The following is a 22,500-nucleotide window of genomic DNA, read 5'->3' as shown; positions in this document are numbered from 1 at the left end:
CAAAGTCCTGCGGAGAACACAAAATGTTACATAAAGCAAACACAACTGAGAGGTCAAGTGTACATTTAGACATGGACTCCAAAATCGTCACAGTATATACACTAGAGATGCGCGGTTTGCGGGCACAACCGCGGAGTCCGCGGATTATCCGCGGATCGGGTGGATGAAATAAAAAAAAATTAGATTTTATCCGCGGGTCGGGTCGGGCGGTTGAAATAAAAAAAAATTAGATTTTAAATAGATTCAGGCGGGTGGCAGTTAAACCAATTGGGAAATATATATACATAGTTAAATGTTGTTACCCACATACGAAAAACGAGCAGGCACCTGCAGCATATGCCACAACAGAAGAAGAAGAAAAAAAAAGAGATGGACACTTTTACGGAGCGGAGAAGGGACGCCTCGCCGGGGTCCGGGACCGAGGCCCCTTCCCCCGAGAGGGCCCCACCGGGAGCCGTAGCTGAGGCGATCCGCGAGAAGGGTCCAGGGTCACCACCGCGCCCACCGCACCGACACCCCGCCTCGTCCGCCTTCGCCGCGGCCAGCGTCACGCTCAGCAGGTAAGCAGCTTACCTGCCCGCCACCCCCGTGGCCGGGGGCTCGTAACAGGGGTCACTCCGCGCGCTCCGCCCGCGCAGCTTACCTGCCCGCCACCCCTGTTGCCGGGGGCGCGTAACAGGGGTCACTCCGCGCGCAGTGCGCTCACGAAAGGGGTGGGGCTCACCCTGGTTGATATAGACAGCAAGCTAGGATGGTGGCCATGGAAGTTGGAACCCGCTAAGGAGTGTGTAACAACCCACCTGCCGAATCAACTAGCCCTGAAAATGGATGGCGCTGGAGCGTCGGGCCCATACCCGGCCGTCGCCGGCCGCGCTTGGAGGTGCGCTCAGCGCGGCTCCCATATGATTGCACACTGGTGTGCGTCTGGGTCGTGACAGCGTGGCACGCGAATGTCTGTGCTGCATTGGATCAGTCTCCTTTCTTTAACAGGCTAAAGCTTTACAACCTCACTAATGCCTTGCATCGTCTATATTAGATATATAACAACGGGCGGGTGCGGGCGGATGCGGTTCTGATCAAATGTTAGATCGGGTGGATTGCGGATGGTTGACGACTTTCTGATGCGGTTGCGGATGAAATAATTGCCTATCCGCGCATCTCTAATATACACTATATATACCTACAGTCGTGGTCAAAAGTTTGCATAGACTTGTAAAGAACATCATGTCATTGCTGTCTTGAGTTTCCAATCATTTCTACAACTCTTATTTTTTTGTGATGTAGTGATTGGAGCACATACTTGTTGGTCACAAAAAACATTCATGAAGTTTGCTTCTTTTATGAATTTATTATGGCTCTACTGAAAATGTGAGGGTCAAAAGTATACATACAGCAATGTTAATATTTGCTTACATGTCCCTTGGCAAGTTTACCTGCAATAAGGCGCTTTTGGTAGCCATCCATCAAGACAGCCATGACATTATGTTCTTTACAAGTGTATGTAAACTTTTGACCATAACTGTAGGTATATATATACTGCAGTGACGCGCGGCCATCATGGAAAGAAAAAAAATGTAAAAAGAAAAAAAAAAATTAAATTGTTAAATGTATCCAGTGATTATACTATAAAGTTATTTTCCATTTAACTTCACCAGTTTTCGATTATTTTTATTCAAAATCGCTGAATTTTCACATTTGCCGTTCAAATACTGAGAAGAGACGGTGCGGTGATCAGCAGCCAGTTGAGGCACGTCACTCAGTGCCTCAACATGGATTGCGGACTCGGCTAACTGCTGGCCTGCTGTGCAGTGAGACCGTATTGCTATATGAATTATATTATACATTTCCATAGTTTAGTTAGCTGAGGTATATAATGTACAGTGTATTTTGTCAACAACTGTATGTGTGTAACGTATTTCTTGTGCTGAGCGATCATAAAATGGCTGCAAAAGACGCACTGGCTGAGGCTCGCCTCCTGCACCCCCGCCGTAGAATGCACAGCAACCCCTAAAGCCCACACTTAAACTTTCCACGTGCAAGATTGAATCTATTTAAAAAAGTTATTTCATAAGAAGCCAAAAAGTGCAAAAACATTAATGTTGGTGTTGGAGGAGTTGTGAATGACTGCAGGGACACAACATTAGGTACACCTGCAGACTGCAGGTGTACCTAATTCACAACTCCTCCAACACGAACATTATTGTTTTTACACTTTTTGGCTTCTTATTAAATAACTTTTGTTACCTATTTTTATGGGCTTTCCTCTTTGTGATGTTAAGTTCCTGTTATGCGCTGTTATACAGTACCGTATTTTCCGCACTATTAGCCGCACCTAAAAACCACAAATTTACTCAAAAGCTGACAGTGCGGCTTATAACCCGGTGCGCTTTATATATGGATTAATATTAAGATTCATTTTCATAAAGTTTAGGTCTCGCAACTACGGTAAACAGCCGCCATCTTTTTTCCCCGTAGAAGAGGAAGTGCTTCTTCTTCTACGCAAGCAACCGCCAAGGTAAGCACCCGCCCCCGTAGAAGAGGAAGCGCTTCTTCTTCTACTGTAAGCAACCACCCGCCCGCGTAGAAGAAGAAGAAGGGCGCGGATATTACGTTTCATTTCCTTTGTGTGTTTACATCTGTAAAGACCACAAAATGGCTCCTACTAAGCGACAGGTTTCCGGTTCATGAAAAGACGCAATCTCTCCATCCGCACACGGACTACTATTTCACAGCAACTGCCTAAAGACTTTCAAGAAAAGCTGGCTACTTTCCGTGCATATTGTAAAAACAAGATAGCTGAAAAAAAGATCCGGCCAGAGAACATTATCAACATGGACGAGGTTCCACTGACTTTTGATATTCCTGTGAACCGCACTGTGGATACAACGGGAGCACGTACGGTGAATATTCGCACCACAGGGAATGAGAAGTCATCCTTCACTGTGGTTCTAGCTTGCCATGCTAATGGCCAGAAACTTCCACCCATGGTGATATTCAAAAGGAAGACCTTGCCAAAAGAGACCTTCCCAGCCGGCGTCATCATAAAAGCTAACTCGAAGGGATGGATGGATGAAGAAAAGATGAGCGAGTGGTTAAGGTAAGTTTACACGAAGAGGCCGGGTGGCTTTTTTCACGCAGCTCCGTCCATGTTGATATACGACTCCATGCGCGCCCACATCACGCTGGTTTTTAATATATTATTAAAGTTTGACTGACCTATCTGACTGTTTTTTTGACATTCCCTTTAGCGCAGTTAGATGCGGCTTATAACACGGGGCGGCTTATAGGTGGACAAAGTTTTGAAATATGCCGTTCATTGAAGGCGCGGCTTATAACCCAGGGCGGCTTATGGTGCGGAAAATACGGTATATGCCTTGAGCTCTTATTTTGAAGGCGCTAAGAGCGGAAGGTGATGTCCCGTTGCGGAGGTTTTTGAAAGAAGGTAAATAAAGTGGTCCTCGTGTAAACTGGAGCCTCCGTGTTTGTTATTTTGTAGTTTCATACAGTATAGGCCACATTTATAAACCCTCGGTTACACTTTTTTAAATAGATTCAATCTTGCACGTGGAAAGTTGAAGTGAGGGCTTTAGTTGATATAACACTCCCGTCAGGGGGTTCATTAATCCAGCACAACAGCGGCGCATTTATAAGTAAAGGTAAGACCATAATAAGGTTTTTTTAATTAAATGTGCTTTTTTGTGTGCTACAGTTTGTATGTGTAAAGTTAAAGTTAAGTTAAAGTAGCAATGATTGTCACACACACACTAGGTGTGGTGAAATTTGTCCTCTGCATTTGACCCATCCCTTGATCACCCCCTGTTAGGTGAGGGGAGCAGTGGGCAGCAGCGGCGCCGCGCCCGGGAATAATTTTTGGTGATTTAACCCCCAATTCCAAGCCTTGATGCTCGAGTGCCAAGCAGGGAAGAATGCTGGTATGAGCTTTTAAACATAACCCGTTAACTGCTGCCAATCAAATGGTGAATAAGATACTCTTTAGGGTTCATATGTTTGTAAATCTGACTGTGTGTTGCAGAGATATTCAATGACATTGTTTTGGGGGACAAATACCTAGAAATCTAAAGACCAGGGCACCGGATTTCTCCCTTTACTATCAGTCCTATTTTGTATACCAGCGTCCTCTACAGTAAACATTTAAATTTGGTCTATTTCTTTTGTCAGAGTTACAGGAGCTCGTTTCCTCTTTTTAAAGACCTTCTGCAAAAAAAAGCTAGTCAAAGATCATCTCTATGACATCACTCTAGTCTTTTTTAAGAATCTGCTAGAAAAATGTAAGGCACTCACAAGTTTTTTTTGAAGTGAACTCGCAGGCCAGCTGTTAAACAACCCTAATGATGAAATAGAGAGGACGTGAAATAGACCCAGGAGGGACACCACTAGTATAACTAAAGAAGTGAATCAAATGACCACAACAACTTAGTTGCATGAATCACATTACGAAAACAAATTATAACTGCAAAAAAAAAAAGGAGGCGTCTCAGTTATGTCCATTACAGTTTTAGTGTTGTAAAATGTCAATGCACTCTTCTGGGAAGGCTGTCCACAAGGTTGCCGAGTGTGCTTATTAGGAATGTTCCACCATTCTTCCAAAAGTGCATTGGTGAGGTCACACACTGAAGACCTGGCTCTCAGTCTCCGTTCTAATTCATCCCAAAGGTGTTCTATCGGGTTCAGGTCAGGACTCTGTGCAGTCCAGTCAAGTCCACCCACACCAGACTCTTGTCATCCATGTCTTTATGGACCTTGCTTTGTGCACTGGTGCACAGTCATGTTGGAAGAGGAAGGGGCTCGCTCCAAACTGTTCCCACAAGGTTGGGAGCGTGGAATTGTCCACAATGTTTTGGTATCCTGGAGCATTCAAAGTTCCTTTCACTGGAACTAACGGGCCAATCCCAACTCCTGAAAAACGACCCCATACCATAATTCCTCCTCCACCAATTTTCACACTCGGCACAATGCAGTCCGAAATGTAGCGTTCTCCTGGCAACCTCCAAACCCAGACTGGTCATTAGATTGCCAGATGGAAAAGTGTGATTCATCAGTCCAGAGAAGGCGTCTCCACTGCTCTAGAGTCCGTGCTTTACACCACTGCATCCCACGCTTTGCATTGGACTCGGTGATGTGTGGCTTAGATACAGCTGCTCGGCCATGGAAAACCCATTCCATGAAGCTCTCTGCGTACTGTACGTGGGCTAAGTGGAAGTTTGGAGCTCTGTAGCAACTGACTGTGCAGAAAGTCTTTGCACTCTGTCAGTTTACGTGGCCTTCCACTTGGTGGCTGAGTTGCTGTTGTTCCCAAACTCTTCACTTTTCTTGTAATAAAGTTGACTTTGGAATATTTAGGAGCGAGGAAATTTCACGACTGAATTTGTTGCACAGGTGGCATACGATGACAGTTCCACGCTGGAAATCACTGAGAGCGGCCCATTCTTTCACAAATGTTTGTAGAAACGGTCTCCATGCCTAAGTGTGTCATGTCTGTGTGATCATGTTTTGTTTTAGTCATGTTCGGTTTTGTTTTTGGACTTTTTGTGCACTTTTGTTTTGTCTTGTCACCATAGCAGCCATTAGTTTTCACCTGTCACGTCACGCACTTGTTTCACATTTTGAGTCACGCACCTGCTTTCACTAATCATGTCTATAGCATTTAAGTTCATTGTTTTCAGTTTGTCGTTCTGACGACATCCCGCATTCATACCCGTCACAATCTGTTTACCTCTGCGCACTTCATGCCACGTCCAAGTAAGTTTTTGTTTATTAATGCCACAGTTAGTGTTTGTGTTTCATTGTTCATAGTTTCTGCCTTTGTGCAAGTTTTGTTTTTATAGCCAAGTTTTGTACCTCCACTGTGAGCGCCTTTTGTTTGTTTCTTTTTTTTTGAGTGTTAAAATTTAAATATGTCTTCACCTTCACACCATGTCTGGTCCAAATCGTTTGCACCACGGGAGAACAAACCACGCCATAGTCCAAGTCCTGACAAAGTGCTTGATTTGACACACCTGTGATTAGGACACCTGGTTCTCATCATTTGGATGGGTGGTGTTGCGTTTTGGACCAGTTGTTCCTCCCAGGGAATTCAAGTCACAAGTCGCTCCCAAGCTTTTTACGACACTTAAAGCTGAGTTGAAAAACCACCAGAGACAGAATAGGTATTTTTGTTGTATATTTTCAAAGCTTTGCAAATATACTTTTTGAGACCAGTCCAGCATAGAGCATTCTATCGCCCCGCCAAAATGGTCTCTCCCCCGAAACACCCTCTCCCCCCTGAAGTCCCTGGCAGTCCTCTGTCTCTAGCCAAAACAAATGCTTATTATCGCTTCTTCTTACATTCCAAAGAATTCAAGGTTAACACACACAGTTTACTTGCAGACAAAGCAGCAAGAGAAGAAATGGAAAACACGAGCTGTTTTCAAATATGACTATGAAATAAAAGAAGTACAACTTAAATTCGGATATACAGGTAAAAGCCAGTAAATTAGAATATTTAGAAAAACGTGATTTATTTCAGTAATTGCATTCAAAAGGTGTAACTTGTACATTATATTTATTCATTGCACACAGACTGATGCATTCAAATGTTTATTTCATTTAATTTTGATGATTTGAAGTGGCAACAAATGAAAATCCAAAATTCCGTGTGTCACAAAATTAGAATATTACTTAAGGCTAATACAAAAAAGGGATTTTTAGAAATGTTGGCCAACTGAAAAGTATGAAAATGAAAAATATGAGCATGTACAATACTCAATACTTGGTTGGAGCTCCTTTTGCCTCAATTACTGCGTTAATGCGGCGTGGCATGGAGTCGATGAGTTTCTGGCACTGCTCAGGTGTTATGAGAGCCCAGGTTGCTCTGATAGTGGCCTTCAACTCTTCTGCGTTTTTGGGTCTGGCATTCTGCATCTTCCTTTTCACAATACCCCACAGATTTTCCCTGGGGCTAAGGTCAGGGGAGTTGGCGGGCCAATTTAAAACAGAAATACCATGGTCCGTAAACCAGGCACGGGTAGATTTTGCGCTGTGTGCAGGCGCCAAGTCCTGTTGGAACTTGAAATCTCCATCTCCATAGAGCAGGTCAGCAGCAGGAAGCATGAAGTGCTCTAAAACTTGCTGGTAGACGGCTGCGTTGACCCTGGATCTCAGGAAACAGAGTGGACCGACACCAGCTGGACTGCTGCTGAGTGGTCCAAAGTCATGTTTTCTGACGAAAGCAAATTTTGCATTTCCTTTGGAAATCGAGGTCCCAGAGTCTGGAGGAAGACAGGAGAGGCACAGGATCCACGTTGCCTGAAGTCTAGTGTAAAGTTTCCACCATCAGTGATGGTTTGGGGTGCCATGTCATCTGCTGGTGTCGGTCCACTCTGTTTCCTGAGATCCAGGGTCAACGCAGCTGTCTACCAGCAGGTTTTAGAGCACTTCATGCTTCCTGCTGCTGACCTGCTCTATGGAGATGGAGATTTCAAGTTCCAACAGGACTTGGCGCCTGCACACAGCGCAAAATCTACCCGTGCCTGGTTTACGGACTATGGTATTTCTGTTCTAAATTGGCCCGCCAACTCCCCTGACCTTAGCCCCATAGAAAATCTGTGGGGTATTGTGAAAAGGAAGATGCAGAATGCCAGACCCAAAAACGCAGAAGAGTTGAAGGCCACTATCAGAGCAACCTGGGCTCTCATAACACCTGAGCAGTGCCAGAAACTCATCGACTCCATGCCACGCCGCATTAACGCAGTAATTGAGGCAAAAGGAGCTCCAACCAAGTATTGAGTATTGTACATGCTCATATTTTTCATTTTCATACTTTTCAGTTGGCCAACATTTCTAAAAATCCCTTTTTTGTATTAGCCTTAAGTAATATTCTAATTTTGTGACACACGGAATTTTGGATTTTCATTTGTTGCCACTTCAAATCATCAAAATTAAATGAAATAAACATTTGAATGCATCAGTCTGTGTGCAATGAATAAATATAATGTACAAGTTACACCTTTTGAATGCAATTACTGAAATAAATCAAGTTTTTCTAAATATTCTAATTTACTGGCTTTTACCTGTATGTAAATATATATACTTTTGGCAATATAGTGTATGTGTACTGTAATAACATTGTGCTTCATTCATCATGTTAAGAATATATCTTTGTGGGGGGAGATGTGGCCAGCGCTGCCTGCAGGAGCAAAAGTCACCGCCGCTGTCCATGGTGCTGAGGACAGAGCACCCTTGTGCTGACGGCGAGACACAGCTGGCAGGTTATTAGATTTCACAGGAGGTTCGTGTTAATCTAATCATCTGTTGTCTTTAACAGTGAGCGGCCGGGTGCAGGAGGGGGAGAGACTTGGAGACGAACATCTGAAAAGATTGTTGTATTGTTGAAAGCGCATTAAAAACTTGGTTAAAACGGCGACTTCCACAATCTTGTTTTATTTTTGATATATTTATCGTCTTTTTCTCCAGTCAAGCCCACAACCTTTCACCCACTGAATGCTCAGAGGCCACCGTGACCTTCCCCTCCAAACTGTAGATACGTGATGGATGGATAATAGCGCTGTAAATGACAAGTAGTATTTCTAACGCAAATGTTTTTGACAATCTGTCGCATTTCATATGATTGACTGTCTACTGCAGCTGCTACTACTATTACTACCGCTCATTCTCTTTTCTGCCCATGTGGCACTTTTTACAACCCCCTCGCCAGGCTCGTGTTGATGGGCCTCATCTTTTTTCCTTTTTCACAACAGCTTCATTGGAGGCAAAAGCACACTCATTGATCCATGCAATATGGCGGCCATTGAGTATTGGAATGGCCACTGGGAGAAGTCACGATGGGTGTTGTTGATGCTGCATGATCATTGCTGAAGTCCGTCAACACATCATCATCACTCAAGTGTGCATGCACGTGAATCATTCTGACATTCCGGATCATTCTAATGCTTAGAATGCAAAAAGGCAGCAGACGGACAATTGCACTAATATTACTGCGAGGGATGTCATGATATGAAAATGTCATAGTGACCAAAACTATAACGACGCATGATGTCATAAGCGCACCGATTCACGTAAATTCAACCAATTTTTTGCAAGTTATGAACATTTAGGACCAAATAGCGTCATTTTCAATCAAATCTGTCAACTGTCCAATCAAAAATGTATTTTAGTGTCAGGTTCAAACACTGATGACTTCTATTAAACAAGACAAGAAGCAAAGAATTAAACAGAGACAGAATACAATTCGGCTCAATTGAGGAGAGACGTCTGGGCTGTGCTCTTGCGCAGTCTCCCGGCACGCTCTGGCGAAAGATTGTACGCCTCCTCTTTTATTTGGACTTTCCCTGATTACATGGCAACAGCTGTTTCTAAGGGACGGGGGTCGTAAACAGCCATCGCCTTTGATTACAACAGTTCAAAGAAAACGGCATGGCGTAGTGGGTAGAGCAACCGTGCCAGAAACCTGAGGGTTGCAGGTTCGCTCCCCGCCTCTTACCATCCAAAAATCGCTGCCGTTGTGTCCTTGGGCGGGACACTTCACCCTTTGCCCCCGGTGCCACTCACACCGGTGAATTGAATGAGGTGGTGGTCGGAGGGGCCGTTGGCGCAAATTGCAGCCACGCTTCCGTCAGTCTACCCCAGGGCAGCTGTGGCTATGAAAGTAGCTTACCACCACCAGGTGTGAATGATTGATGGGTTCTACATGTAAAGCGACTTTGGGTACTTAGAAAAGCGCTATATAAATCCCAGTTATTATTATTATTATTATTATTATTTGGACTTTCCCTGATTACATGGCAACAGCTGTTTCTAAGGGACGGGGGTCGTAAACAGCCATCACCTTTGATTACAACAGTTTAAAGAAGAGGTCGTAAAAGAGTTCACAGAAAAGGTCGCCTGGAGGGGAGTCTGGTCCTGCTTCCTCTCCACTTTTGTAGTTCTTGGGTCAAGACAAAATCTTCCTGTGGATTACAATACATGAAAGAAACAGAACACCTTCATGTTGCTTCCCATCCTACACAGTGGAGTTTTACGAGCCTTCTTCTTGGTAGGTTCAAAGACAGCTTTTGTCTTCTCGCCGGGAACTCATGGCAACACAACGTTTTGTGATAACTTAGATACAATCATTCTGACTTTAGTTTCTTGCGTCAACAAAGCAAGGACAGCAACGTGTCAAGCGTACAGGTTTTGGAGCAACATATGCTGCCATCCAAGCAACGGTATCATGGACGCCCCTGCTTATCTAAGCAAAACGATGCCAAACTTCTCTTGTCGCCCTATTTGTATTTGACTTTATTAAAAAAATTTGGATATATTTGGTAGTTATTGATAATAAATAACAATGATTACATTTATTATCAACATTACAATCGCTTCAAATGCATCAGTTCATAAATGCAATGAACACTTGAATGACAAAAGAAAGGAGATAAAGGGGAGCGGCTGTATTAACCTTGTACATTGTTATGGTAAAAATAAGTGAAGCTTTAGCAGTGTTTTGTGATCGGAATCAGAATCAGAAATACGGTAATAATCCCCGAGGGGAAAATTAAGATTTTCAGCACAATCCCATTCAAGAGCAGACAAACATTACAGGGAGACAGCACAGGATCGCTGACGGGTCTGCCAACGTCCGGCACCCCTCACAATAAAGGTGAGAAACGGGTAAAAGTAAAACAACAACAAAAAAACTAAACATATACACTGTGGTGGCTTCTGCAGTGTTCCACGCCATCGTCTGCTGGGGTGGGAGGGGTAGCATGGCCAGAGACAGGAGCAGACCCAACAAAGCAACCAATATTTTCTGTCTTGCCTCTGGTGAGGGCGGTCGCATTTTTTCCGCCTCCCTTTTTCTCCCTGCTTGCTCTCTTTGTTGTGTCCTGTCTACACTTTTTTGAAGCCTCTTTCTTTGCGCTGTCCTCCAAATCTAAACATCAGACATGGAAATGATCAGCTGCACTCTCGACTCAATTGACAAAATCTTTTCGACGAGGAAAAGAGGTTCTGGGGAGGCTGGCTGCCCTGATGGAACCATTACTGCGGGGTACGTGAGAGATTCCTGGGATAAAAATGGAGAATCATGTGCCTCTCAGTCCTTTCCATCGTAGGACGTGGAAGACATCTACCTATTTAGAACCTGCTGATTGGGCTGGGCATTGCTCTGGTGTATCGTCAAATCCGTAAGACGATGGCAGCCACTCAAGGAGCCCAAAGGCTGTTCGTCGCAATGGAAGGATTGGGCCGGGCTGTGGGATCACAGTCTGGGGCGATTTCTGAACTGAATCGCAAGATGGATCACATCATGGAAAAGCTGGTTGAAAGGGAAAAATTGGATATGAGGGCCGGCATGGAATAGAACAGACAAGCCATTGTAATGTCTGTTCGCGGAAAAAAAAAATCCTAATCTACGATTTGACTCCAACAACAGGAGCAGGCTGTTCTGAAAACATCCCCCCCAAGGACTCCTCAATGATGGACGCTTTTGACCTCCCTCCCTCCTCAAACAACACCTGGAGTTGAACTTTTGCTTGCATGCAGAACGGCCCCAGGCCTATGGACACTAAATCAACACACCCAAGACAATGGGCATATACACACACCTCCCAAACCCCACCCCACGCCTTCACCACCGCTTGATTCCCCTTCGTGGTGATGGACGGCTGGCAGCGCTTTGTAGCAGCAGTCGACCTCCAGGGGCCCAACTTTTGTATTGTATTTTTTTACTCATTTTTTCCCCTTCTTTTTTACCTTTTTCCCATCTTTTACGGGGCGCCTTGAGGTGACCCATCAGCGTTCCTGTTCTGTAAAAAACAAAGTTTTGTTGTACTTGTGCAATGACAATAAAGTCCTATCCTATCCTATCCTATTTTCAAAACATTTGAGCTACACATCCCTTGGAAATGGTGACTTTACAGAAACGGTCGACCCGTCGGCAACTTGACTCCTCACAATAGCTCGAGGTATAATAGTTCTGTTCTTCTAGAAGGAAAAGTTCCATACAACATTTGGCTGCCACCAGCGGCGGAGTAATGGCTCAGCTAAAACACTTAACTGGCTTTTATTGTTGTGACATGACCAAAACCTGGCATGAATAATTCATTCACCCCCCTCCATGCATTCATGTTTCCAGAGTGGGGGAGAGAAGGCAAACGCCTTTTAGTTCGTTTTTTTTTTAAATTGCATATGAGAGCGGGTGAAGGAGTCAACCAGTGTGCAAATAAACACATGCAGCAGTGGTGGCTCCATGCTAGTTGTGTAACTAAACATGCACGACTCGGCCCAAATGCCCGAGAGCGTTTGGTGCTAAAAATAAAGTGACAAAACCACCCCCTGGTCATTGAATAAGACATTCACACACACACGCACACACACACACACACACACACACACACACACACACACACACACACACACACACACACACACACACACACACTCTTGTATTTGTGACCTTCTTGAGACCTGAGAAAAATGCCTACCTCTTTAGGACCACCCTTTCTAGATATATAAAGAAGTGTATTTACAACATTAATAATATATACATACTATGTAAATACAAAAAAGCTTGTTGTGAAAAATGAGTTGGAATTTCACAAGAATAACTTTTGGCAGTATTATAACAAAAGTCGGCATTTTACTCGACGCAAGTCAAAATTTTATAAGAAAAACTGAACATTTGTGCAATATTATGATAAAAGTTGGAATTTTTCTCAAAAACAGTCACAATTTTACAAGAAAATCTTACAATTTTGGCAATTTTATGAAAAGAGTCGTAATTTTACTCCACAAAAGTCACAATTCTATGAGACAGAGGTGTGGACTCGAGTCACATGACTTGGACTCGAGTCAGACTCGAGTCATGAATTTGATGACTTTAGACTCGACTTGACAAAATGTAAAAAGACTTGCAACTCGACTTAGACTTTAACATCAATGACTTGTGACTTCACTTGGACTTGAGCCTTTTGAATTGACATGACTTGCTACTTTCCCCAAAACCCAAAGATGAAAAAGTTATTCGGGAGCGCTCCGTATTTTTCATCGTGTACTATCTATCAGCGTTGCGTGTGTCAGCTGGTGTGGTCTCAGTACAACAGCCAATCAAATTAGATCTACTTTGTTTTCATCACACAGCATTCATCCAATCAAATTGCAGGACAACCAACGAAGAAGACATGTCCAAACCACACGCCAGTGAACAAAAAATGATACCTAAAATAATTTTGTTTGGGTATAAAAATTACGAGGTGGTCAACACAAAACGGTTTGCAGTATGCAACACATGCGGTTCGAAAATTACTGATGGAGAGGCAACAACTTCCAACTTCGTCCGGCATTTGAAGTTGCACAAAGAACGGTAAGTTTTGAATGTAAGATAACGTTTATTGGCTAAGTAACGTGACTTTTATTTGCTGTGTAGTTAAATCAGTGAGGCTGTAAACTCACTGCTAACGTTATAACGTTATTGCAAACATGGGAATCTGTTGCAGTTCACTACCTTATTCATACTTTTTGTTCAGTGATTTTTTTTAAGCAGGGTTACGTTAGTCAATATATCACACGTAATGTTAGACGGCGGTCAGCAGCACCGCGTATTTTAGCCACCTAAAAAAAGACAAAAATAGTAAAATAAAGGTCAGTTAAAATGTATACTATATTATGAATATGTGTACCGTTTTAGCTAGCTTTCTGACATACTGTTGGTTGTTTACCTCAGTGGTCCCCAACCACCGGGCCGCGGCCCGGTACTGGTCCGTGGATCGATTGGTATCGGGCCGCACAAGAAATAATTTTTTTTTTCCCCTCTTTTTTTAATTAAATCAACATAAAAAACACAAGATACACTTACAAGTAGTGCACCAACCCAAAACAACTCTCTCTCCCCTTTTGTTCTGGGCATTGAACATGAAGACTCTTCCTTCACTGTTCCGAGTGGCCACGAGAGTCTTGGCAGTGCCTGCCTCCAGTGCTCCAGTGGAGCGAGTTTTCAGCCATGGTGGCATCATACTACGCCCCCATCGTGCACAAATGACTGACAGACTCTTGGCTAATTTGGTCTTTTGCAATTGCAATGCAGCATAGGGCCCTGACATATAAAAAGTACAACTTTTTTGTTATGTTCACGTATATGTCATGTTTTTTCAATGTTAACACTTTTGTACAAATAAGTACATTTGCACTTTATTTTTCAATGTGTTTGTTCTGTAAAGGAATGAGTTAATGTTTAAAATGACTGGTTAATAGTGCTATTATAAAGTGCAATGTCAGCACAATTTTCTTTCCTGCAATTTAAAATGCACTTGTTTTAATAAATAAATACAGCGTTTGAAAAGCATACACAATCTGTGTTAATATATTAGTCTGTGGTTAAAAGGACTTGAAAGGACTCGAAACTCAAAATGCAGGACTTAGGACTTGACTTGAGACTTTCCAGTCTTGACTTTGGACTTGACTTGGGGCTTGCCTGTCTTGACTCGGGACTTGACTCGGACTTGAGGGCAAAGACTTGAGACTTACTTGTGACTTGCAAAACAATGACTTGGTCCCACCTCTGCTATGAGAACATTTTATAATTTTGGCAATATTATAATAATCATCGGAATTTTACTTGGCAAAATGATGACAAAAGTCATGATTTTACAACATAAAATGTCACTATTTTACAAGAACAACAAAAATATTGGCAATAATGTGATAAAGGTCAGAATTTTATATGACAAATGTCACCGTTTTGCATTAAAAAGCAATCATTTTACATTAAAAAAAAAGTCATAATTTTAGGAGAAAATATTGCAATATTACAGAAACAAAAAGAACATGAGAAATTGTTCCTAAGTTTATAGGAAAAAAGTTGACATTGTGAGAAAAAGACTGCTTTTAGTTATTTTATTTTTGTTTAATGTTTTGTTTGTAATTGGTTTTTAATCTTCATTATTTACTTCAAGTTATTACATCCATCCATTTTCTACCGCTTGTCACTTTTTCGGGGTCACGCTGGAGCCTATCTATTACAGTATGTCTCTATATAAATATTTATTTGATCTTTTTTAATCAATTTTGGCCACACACACACACACACACACACACACACACACACACACACACACACACACACACACACACACACACACACACACACACACTCACTTGTATTTCTTACCTTCTTGAGACCTCCGAAAAATGCCTACCTCTTTAGGACCAGCCTTTCTAGATATATAAAGAAGTGTATTTACAACATTAATAATATATACATACTATGCAAATATAAAACAAAGCTTGTTGTGAAAAATGAGTTAGAATTTCACGAGAAAAAAGGTCAAAATGTTACATGAAAAACTGAACATTTGTGCAATATTATGATAATATTTGGAATTGCAATTTTTTTCAAGAAAAGCTTAACATTTTGGCAATTTTACGAAAAGAGTCGTCATTTTATTCGACAAAAGTCAGAATTTTATAAGAAAACTTAAAAAGTCTGGCAATATTATCATAGCAATCGGATTTTTTGCTTGGCAAAATTATGACAAAAGTCATAATTTTACTCAAAAAATGTCACTATTTTACAACAACAACAACAACAAAATTAGCAATATTGTGATAAAAGTTGGAATTTCATACGACAAATGTCAACACTTTGCATTAAAAAGTAATAATTTTACATATAAAAAGTAATAATTTCATGAGAACATATTGCAATATTACAGAAACAGAAAGAATATGGGAAATTGTTTCCAATTTTATGAGACACATTGTGAGAAAAATACTGCTTTGAGTTAATTTTTTTGTTTATTATTGGTTTTTGATCTTCATTATTTAAGTTATTATTACAGTATGTCTAATTTAATTTAATTTAATTTTTAATTAATTTTGGCAAAACGGGGCACATTTCAATTTCTTACACACACTCGTTATTACAAATGTTGGCCAGAGGGGGAGCATTTAAAATTTTTTACACACACTTGTTATTTCATATGTTGACCAGAGGGGGAGCGCTTTTTGATAGATTTCACCACCAGGGATCTCTATTTTTTTTTTCTGTTTTTGTAATGTCCTTAAGGCACACACACACACACACACACACACACACACACACACACACACACACACACACACACACACACACACACACACACACACACACATTCTCTTGTATTTCCTACCTTATTGAGACCTCCGAAAAATACCTACCTCTTTAGGACCATCCTTTTTTGATATATAAAGATTTGTATTTACTACATTAATAATATATACATACTATGCAAATATAAATAAGCTTGCTGTGAAAAATTTGTTAAAATTTCACGAGAAAAAGGTCACAGTTTCACAAGAAAAACGTAATTTTACTCAACGCAGGTCAAAATGTTACAAGAAAAACTGAACATTTGTGCAATATTATGATAAAACTTGAAATTTTACTCAATAACAGTCACAATTTTTTCAAGAAAAGCTTAACATTTTGGCAATTTTACGAAAAGAGTCGTCATTTTACTCGGCAAAAGTCACAATTTTATAAGATAACTTAAAAAGTTTGGCAATATTGTAATAATAGCAAAATTACAACAAAAGTCATAATTTTACTCAAAAAAATTCACTATTTTACAACAACAACAAAATTAGCAATATTGTGATAAAAGTCAGAATTTTATACGACAAATGTCAACACTTTGCATTAAAAAGTAATAATTTTACATATAAAAAGTAATAATTTCATGAGAACATATTGCAATATTACAGAAACAGAAAGAATGTGAGAAATTGTTCCCAATTTTATGAGAAAAAAGTCGACACATTGTGAGAAAAAGACTGCTTTTAGTTAATTTTTTTGTTTATTATTGGTTTTTGATATGTATTATTTACCACAAGTTATTATTACAGTATGTTTCTATATATATATACATTTTTTAATTTTTAATTAATTTTGGCCAAAGGGGGCGCATTTCAATTTTTTACACACACTTGTTATTTCATATGTTGACCAGAGGCGGAGCGCTTTTTGATAGATGTCACCACCAGGGGTGCAAATGAGATCTCTATTTTTTTTCTGTTTTTGTAATGTCTTTAAGGCACACACACACACACACACACACACACACACACACACACACACACACACACACACACACACACACACACACACACACACACACACACACACACACACACACACACACACACACACACACAAAGAAAAAGGTCACAGTTTCACAAGAAAAACTTCATTTTACTCAACGCGCGTCAAAATGTTACAAGAAAAACTGAACATTTGTGCAATATTATGATCAAACTTGGAATTTCACTCAATAACGGTCGCAATTTTTTCAAGAAAAGCTTAACATTTTGGCAATTTTACGAAAAGAGTCGTCATTTTACTCGGCAAAAGTCACAATTTTATAAGAAAACTTAAAAAGTTTGGCAATATTATAATAGAAATCGGAATTTTTGCCTGGCAAAATTATAGTGTCACTATTTTACAACAACAAAATTAGCAATATTGTGATAAAAGTCGGAATTTTATACGACAAATGTCAACACTTTGCATTAAAAAGTAACAATTTTACATATAAAAAGTAATAATTTCATGAGAACATATTGCAATATTACAGAAACAGAAAGAATGTGAGAAATTGTTCCCACTTTTATGAGAAAAAAGTCGACACATCGTGAGAAAAAGACTGCTTTTAGTTAATTTTTTTTGTTTATTATTGGTTTTTGATCTTCATTATTTACCACAAGTTATTACAGTATGTCTCTATATACATATTTATGTAATTGTTTTTATAAATTTTGGCAAAAGGGGGCACATTTCAATTTCTGACACACACTTGTTATTTCATATGTTTACCAGAGGGGAGCAACAAAATTTGCAATATTGTGTTAAAAGTCGGAATTTTATATGACAAATGTCACCACTTTGCATTAAAAAGTCATCATTTTACATATAAAAAGTAATAATTTCATGAGAACATATTGCAATATTACAGAAACAGAAAGAATATGAGAAATTGTTCCCACTTTTATGAGAAAAAAGTCAACACATTGTGAGAACAAGACTGCTTTTAGTAATTTGTTTTACTTGTTTGTTTGTTTTTGTTTGTATTTGGTTTTTAATCTTCATTATTTACTTCGTTATTACAGTATGTCTCTATATACATATTTATATATTTGTTTCAATACATTTTGGCCAAAAGAGGCCCATTTCAATTTCTTGCACACACTTGTTATTTCATATGTTGGCCAGAGGGAGAGCAACAAAATTAGCAATATTGTGATAAAAGTCGGAATTTTATACGACAAATGTCACCACTTTGCATTAAAAAGTAATCATTTAACATATAAAAAGTAATAATTTCATGAGAACATATTTCAACATTACAGAAACAGAAAGAATATGAGAAATTGTTCCCACTTTTATTAGAAAAAAGTTGATACATTGTGAGAAAAAGACTGCTTTTAGTTATTTTTATTTTTTTTTGTTTGTTATTGGTTTTTGATCTTCGTTATTTACTTCAAGTTATTACAGTATGTTTCTACATACATATTTATGTAATTGTTTCAATTCATTTTGGCCAAAGCGGGCGCATTTCAATTTCTTACACACACTTGTTATTTCATATGTTGACCAGAGGGGGAGCACTGTTTGATAGATTTCACCACCAGGGGGTGCAAATGAGATCTCTATTTTTTTCTGTTTTTGTAATGTCCTTAAGGCACACACACACACACACACACACACACACACACACACACACACACACACACACACACACACACACACACACACACACACACACACACACACACACACACACACACTCTTGTATTTCTTACCTTATTGAGACCTCCGAAAAATACCTACCTTTTTAGGACCAGCCTTTTTAGATATATAAAGATTTGTATTTACTACATTAATAATATATACATACTATGCAAATATAAACAAGCTTGTTGTGAAAAATTAATTACATTATTTGTATTTTTTTTGTTTGTTATTGGTTTTTGATCTTCATTATTTACTTCAAGTTATTACAGTATGTCTCTATATACGTATTTATGTAATTGGTTCAATTCATTTTGGACAAAGGGGGCGCATTTCAATTTCTTACACACACTCGTTATTACAAATGTTGGCCAGAGGGGGAGCACTTAACAATTTTTACACGCACTTGTTATTTCATATGTTGACCAGAGAGGGAGCGCTTTTTGATGATGTTACCACCAGGGGTGAAAGTGAGATCTCTATTTTTTTTTCTGTTTTTGTAATGTCCTTAAGGCACACACACACACACACACACACACACACACACACACACACACACACACACACACACACACACACACACACACACACACACACACACACACACACACACACACACACACACACACACACACACACACACAAAGAAAAAGGTCACAGTTTCACAAGAAAAACGTAATTTTACTCAATGCAGGTCAAAATGTTACAAGAAAAACTGAACATTTGTGCAATATTATGATAAAACTTTAAATTTCACTCAATAACAGTCGCAATTTTTCAAGAAAAGCTTAACATTTTTGCAATTTTACGAAAAGAGTCGTAATTTTACTCGGCAAAAGTCAGAATTTTATAAGAAAACTTAAAAAGTTTGGCAATATTGTAATAATAGCAAAATTACAACAAAAGTCATAATTTTACTCAAAAAGTGTCACTATTTTACAACAACAACAAAATTAGCAATATTGTGATAGAAGTCAGAATTTTATACGACAAATGTCAACACTTTGCATTAAAGTCCCGGCCGACCTGTCTGACAAGCCTGTAAATGTGTGTTGGTCATGTATGATGTCTTTTTGTTATTTTTTTTTTGTGATGTGTAATGTCTATTGTTTAAATGTACGACAGTGACAATGAATTTCCCCAAGGGGACCAATAAATCTAAATCTAAATCTATACAAAGTAATAATTTCATGAGAACATATTGCAATATTACAGAAACAGAAAGAATGTGAGAAATTGTTCCCAATTTTATGAAAAAAAGTCGACACATTGTGAGAAAAAGACTGCTTTTAGTTAATTTTTTTGTTTATTATTGGTTTTTGATCTTCATTATTTACCACAAGTTATTATTACAGTATGTCTCTATATACATATATATTTTTAAATTTTTAATTAATTTTGGCCAAATGGGGCGCATTTCAATTTCTCACACACACTCGTTATTACAAATATTGGCCAGAGGGGGAGCACTTCAAATTTTTTACACACACTTGTTATTTCATATGTTGACCAAAAGGGGAGCGCTTTTTGATAGATGTCAGCACCAGGGGTGCAAATGAGATCTCTATTTTTTTCTGTTTTGTAACTTTACTTCAAGTTATTACAGTTTGTCTCTATATACATATTTCTTACACACACTTGTTATTTCATATGTTGACCAGAGGGGGAGCACTTCAAATTTTTTACACACACTTGTTATTTCATATGTTGACCAGAGGGGGAGCACTTTTTGATGGATTTCACCACCAGGGAGTGCAAATGAGATCTACATTTTTTTGGGGGCGGGGGGGTTGTAACGTGCTTAAGGCCAATGACAAAGGAGTCAGGGACCACAGATGGCCCCTGTGCCGCACTTTGGGAAACCCAGCTGTAGAAGCTAACTGTTAATGGCCACTATAGTCTTAGTAGCGTAGTTTATTTGTTCATCCTATGGTCACATATGGGTTGTCTTACGTCAGCACCGGAAGTCGTAAAATCAGCTGTTCACCTGGCGGGTTTTTACGGGGATGAATAGGAAAGTCCTTCTTTAGCTGCCGTCTTGTTTTGTCCCCTGTCAATGTTTACTTTTGTATGCACATTAAATTAACAAAAAATCCTGACTTTGGAGCAATGTTCACGGACTCTAGTATTTGTCTCTCTTTTAGATGCAATGGTTTTCCTGTATTGGGACCATGATTTCGGTCCTAACTTGTTCACCGGTCCTCCTATGGAAGGTACTTTTCCTTGTTGATGTCTCAAGAAGGGTAGAAATACAAGAACACACACACACACACACACACACACACACACACACACACACACACACACACACACACACACACACACACACTCCTGGGGGGTGTATAAAATAACACAGCATTTTGGAGCTGAATCACTCCTTGCTGTCATGGCAGGTTAGTGTGCAGTAAAGGCATCACCATCCATCCCAGGGGCCACGAACATAATGTGGACGTGAGGCTCGTATACATTAGACATTTCCAGGCCAAACAGGCTATGCTCGTCAACGTGTTGTGATGACAAAAATAACAATCATTGAGAGGATAATAATCCCAAAAGCAACAAGGAAATATAGCGATCCTCATTTGCCCATGATTCAAGATTATCCTGTTATTTTACAGAAGTTTATAGCTAGGGACACAAGTTATGGATTTTGATGAAACTTTCAGCAAAGGTAGGGTTGTGCGAAATAAACGGTCGATAATTTAAGTGATCTACGTTCGTCCGACGGTAAGAGTGACTGCGATAAGAGTGATTCTGTAACTGAGTGTGCAGCCCCATACGTTTCTCCTCATGAGCAAAATTTAACTGCCTGATTCCTTGATTCTTGTCTCGTTTAATAGAGGGAGAATACACTAACCACTAAGGCCCCTCCTATACTATGGTTATCCAGGGTAAATCCCACCTAACCTTATTCTTGTCTACACACACACAATGGTCGTTTAAGACCCCCACCCTCCCCTCCGTCCACCGGCCATTCGGTTTTGGTGACTTTATATACTCTGGACCTAGACGTTGAGTCTGCGACATACATGGCGGACAATAACTGATACAGTCTGCTTTGCCATTCAGCCGTTTTCCGTAGTCTTCACTCGTCGTCCAGGTAATACAAAGCACACGCTACCTTTTTTTATCACATCCACCGGAGCCTGCATTCTCGTTGTCTCCACCTTCGTCAAATGGACAAAGTCTTTCGGTACTTTAACTTTTTTTTTTAATAGTTCCTATCTCCGTTTGTCAGACCGGGGTGGTGGTTCCTCTCTTTAAGAAGGGGAACCGGAGGGTGTGTTCTAACTATCGTGGGATCACACTCCTCAGCCTTCCCGGTAAGGTCTATTCGGGTGTACTGGAGAGGAGGCTACGCCGGATAGTCGAACCTCGGATTCAGGAGGAACAGTGTGGTTTTCGTCCTGGTCGTGGAACTGTGGACCAGCTCTATACTCTCGGCAGGGTCCTTGAGGGTGCATGGGAGTTTGCCCAACCAGTCTACATGTGTTTTGTGGTCTTGGAGAAGGCATTCGACCGTGTCCCTCGGGAAGTCCTGTGGGGAGTGGTCAGGGAGTATGGGGTATCGGACTGTCTGATTGTGGCAGTCCGCTCCCTGTATGATCAGTGTCAGAGCTTGGTCCGCATTGCCGGCAGTAAGTCGGACACGTTTCCAGTGAGGGTTGGACTCCGCCAAGGCTGCCCTTTGTCACCGATTCTGTTCATAACTTTTATGGACCGAATTTCTAGGTGCAGTC

The 22,500-nt window shown here is 40.3% G+C and overlaps 1 protein-coding gene across 1 annotated transcript in view; it reads right to left on the bottom strand.

The window, feature by feature from the left end:
• Positions 1-22,500, bottom strand: part of LOC133620505 (protein shisa-8) — a 248,240-nt gene that overhangs the window by 132,098 nt on the left and 93,642 nt on the right. Inside the window, exon 3 of the mRNA XM_061982070.2 lies at positions 1-7. This exon is cut by the window's left edge and continues 109 nt beyond it. Within this exon, the coding sequence (XP_061838054.1) occupies positions 1-7 (7 nt within the window). The remainder of the gene's footprint in view (positions 8-22,500) is intronic.

This window comes from Nerophis lumbriciformis, linkage group LG24 (genome assembly GCF_033978685.3).
Source record: "Nerophis lumbriciformis linkage group LG24, RoL_Nlum_v2.1, whole genome shotgun sequence".
NCBI lineage: Eukaryota > Metazoa > Chordata > Actinopteri > Syngnathiformes > Syngnathidae > Nerophis > Nerophis lumbriciformis.
This window is presented reverse-complemented; position numbering and strand designations above follow the sequence as displayed.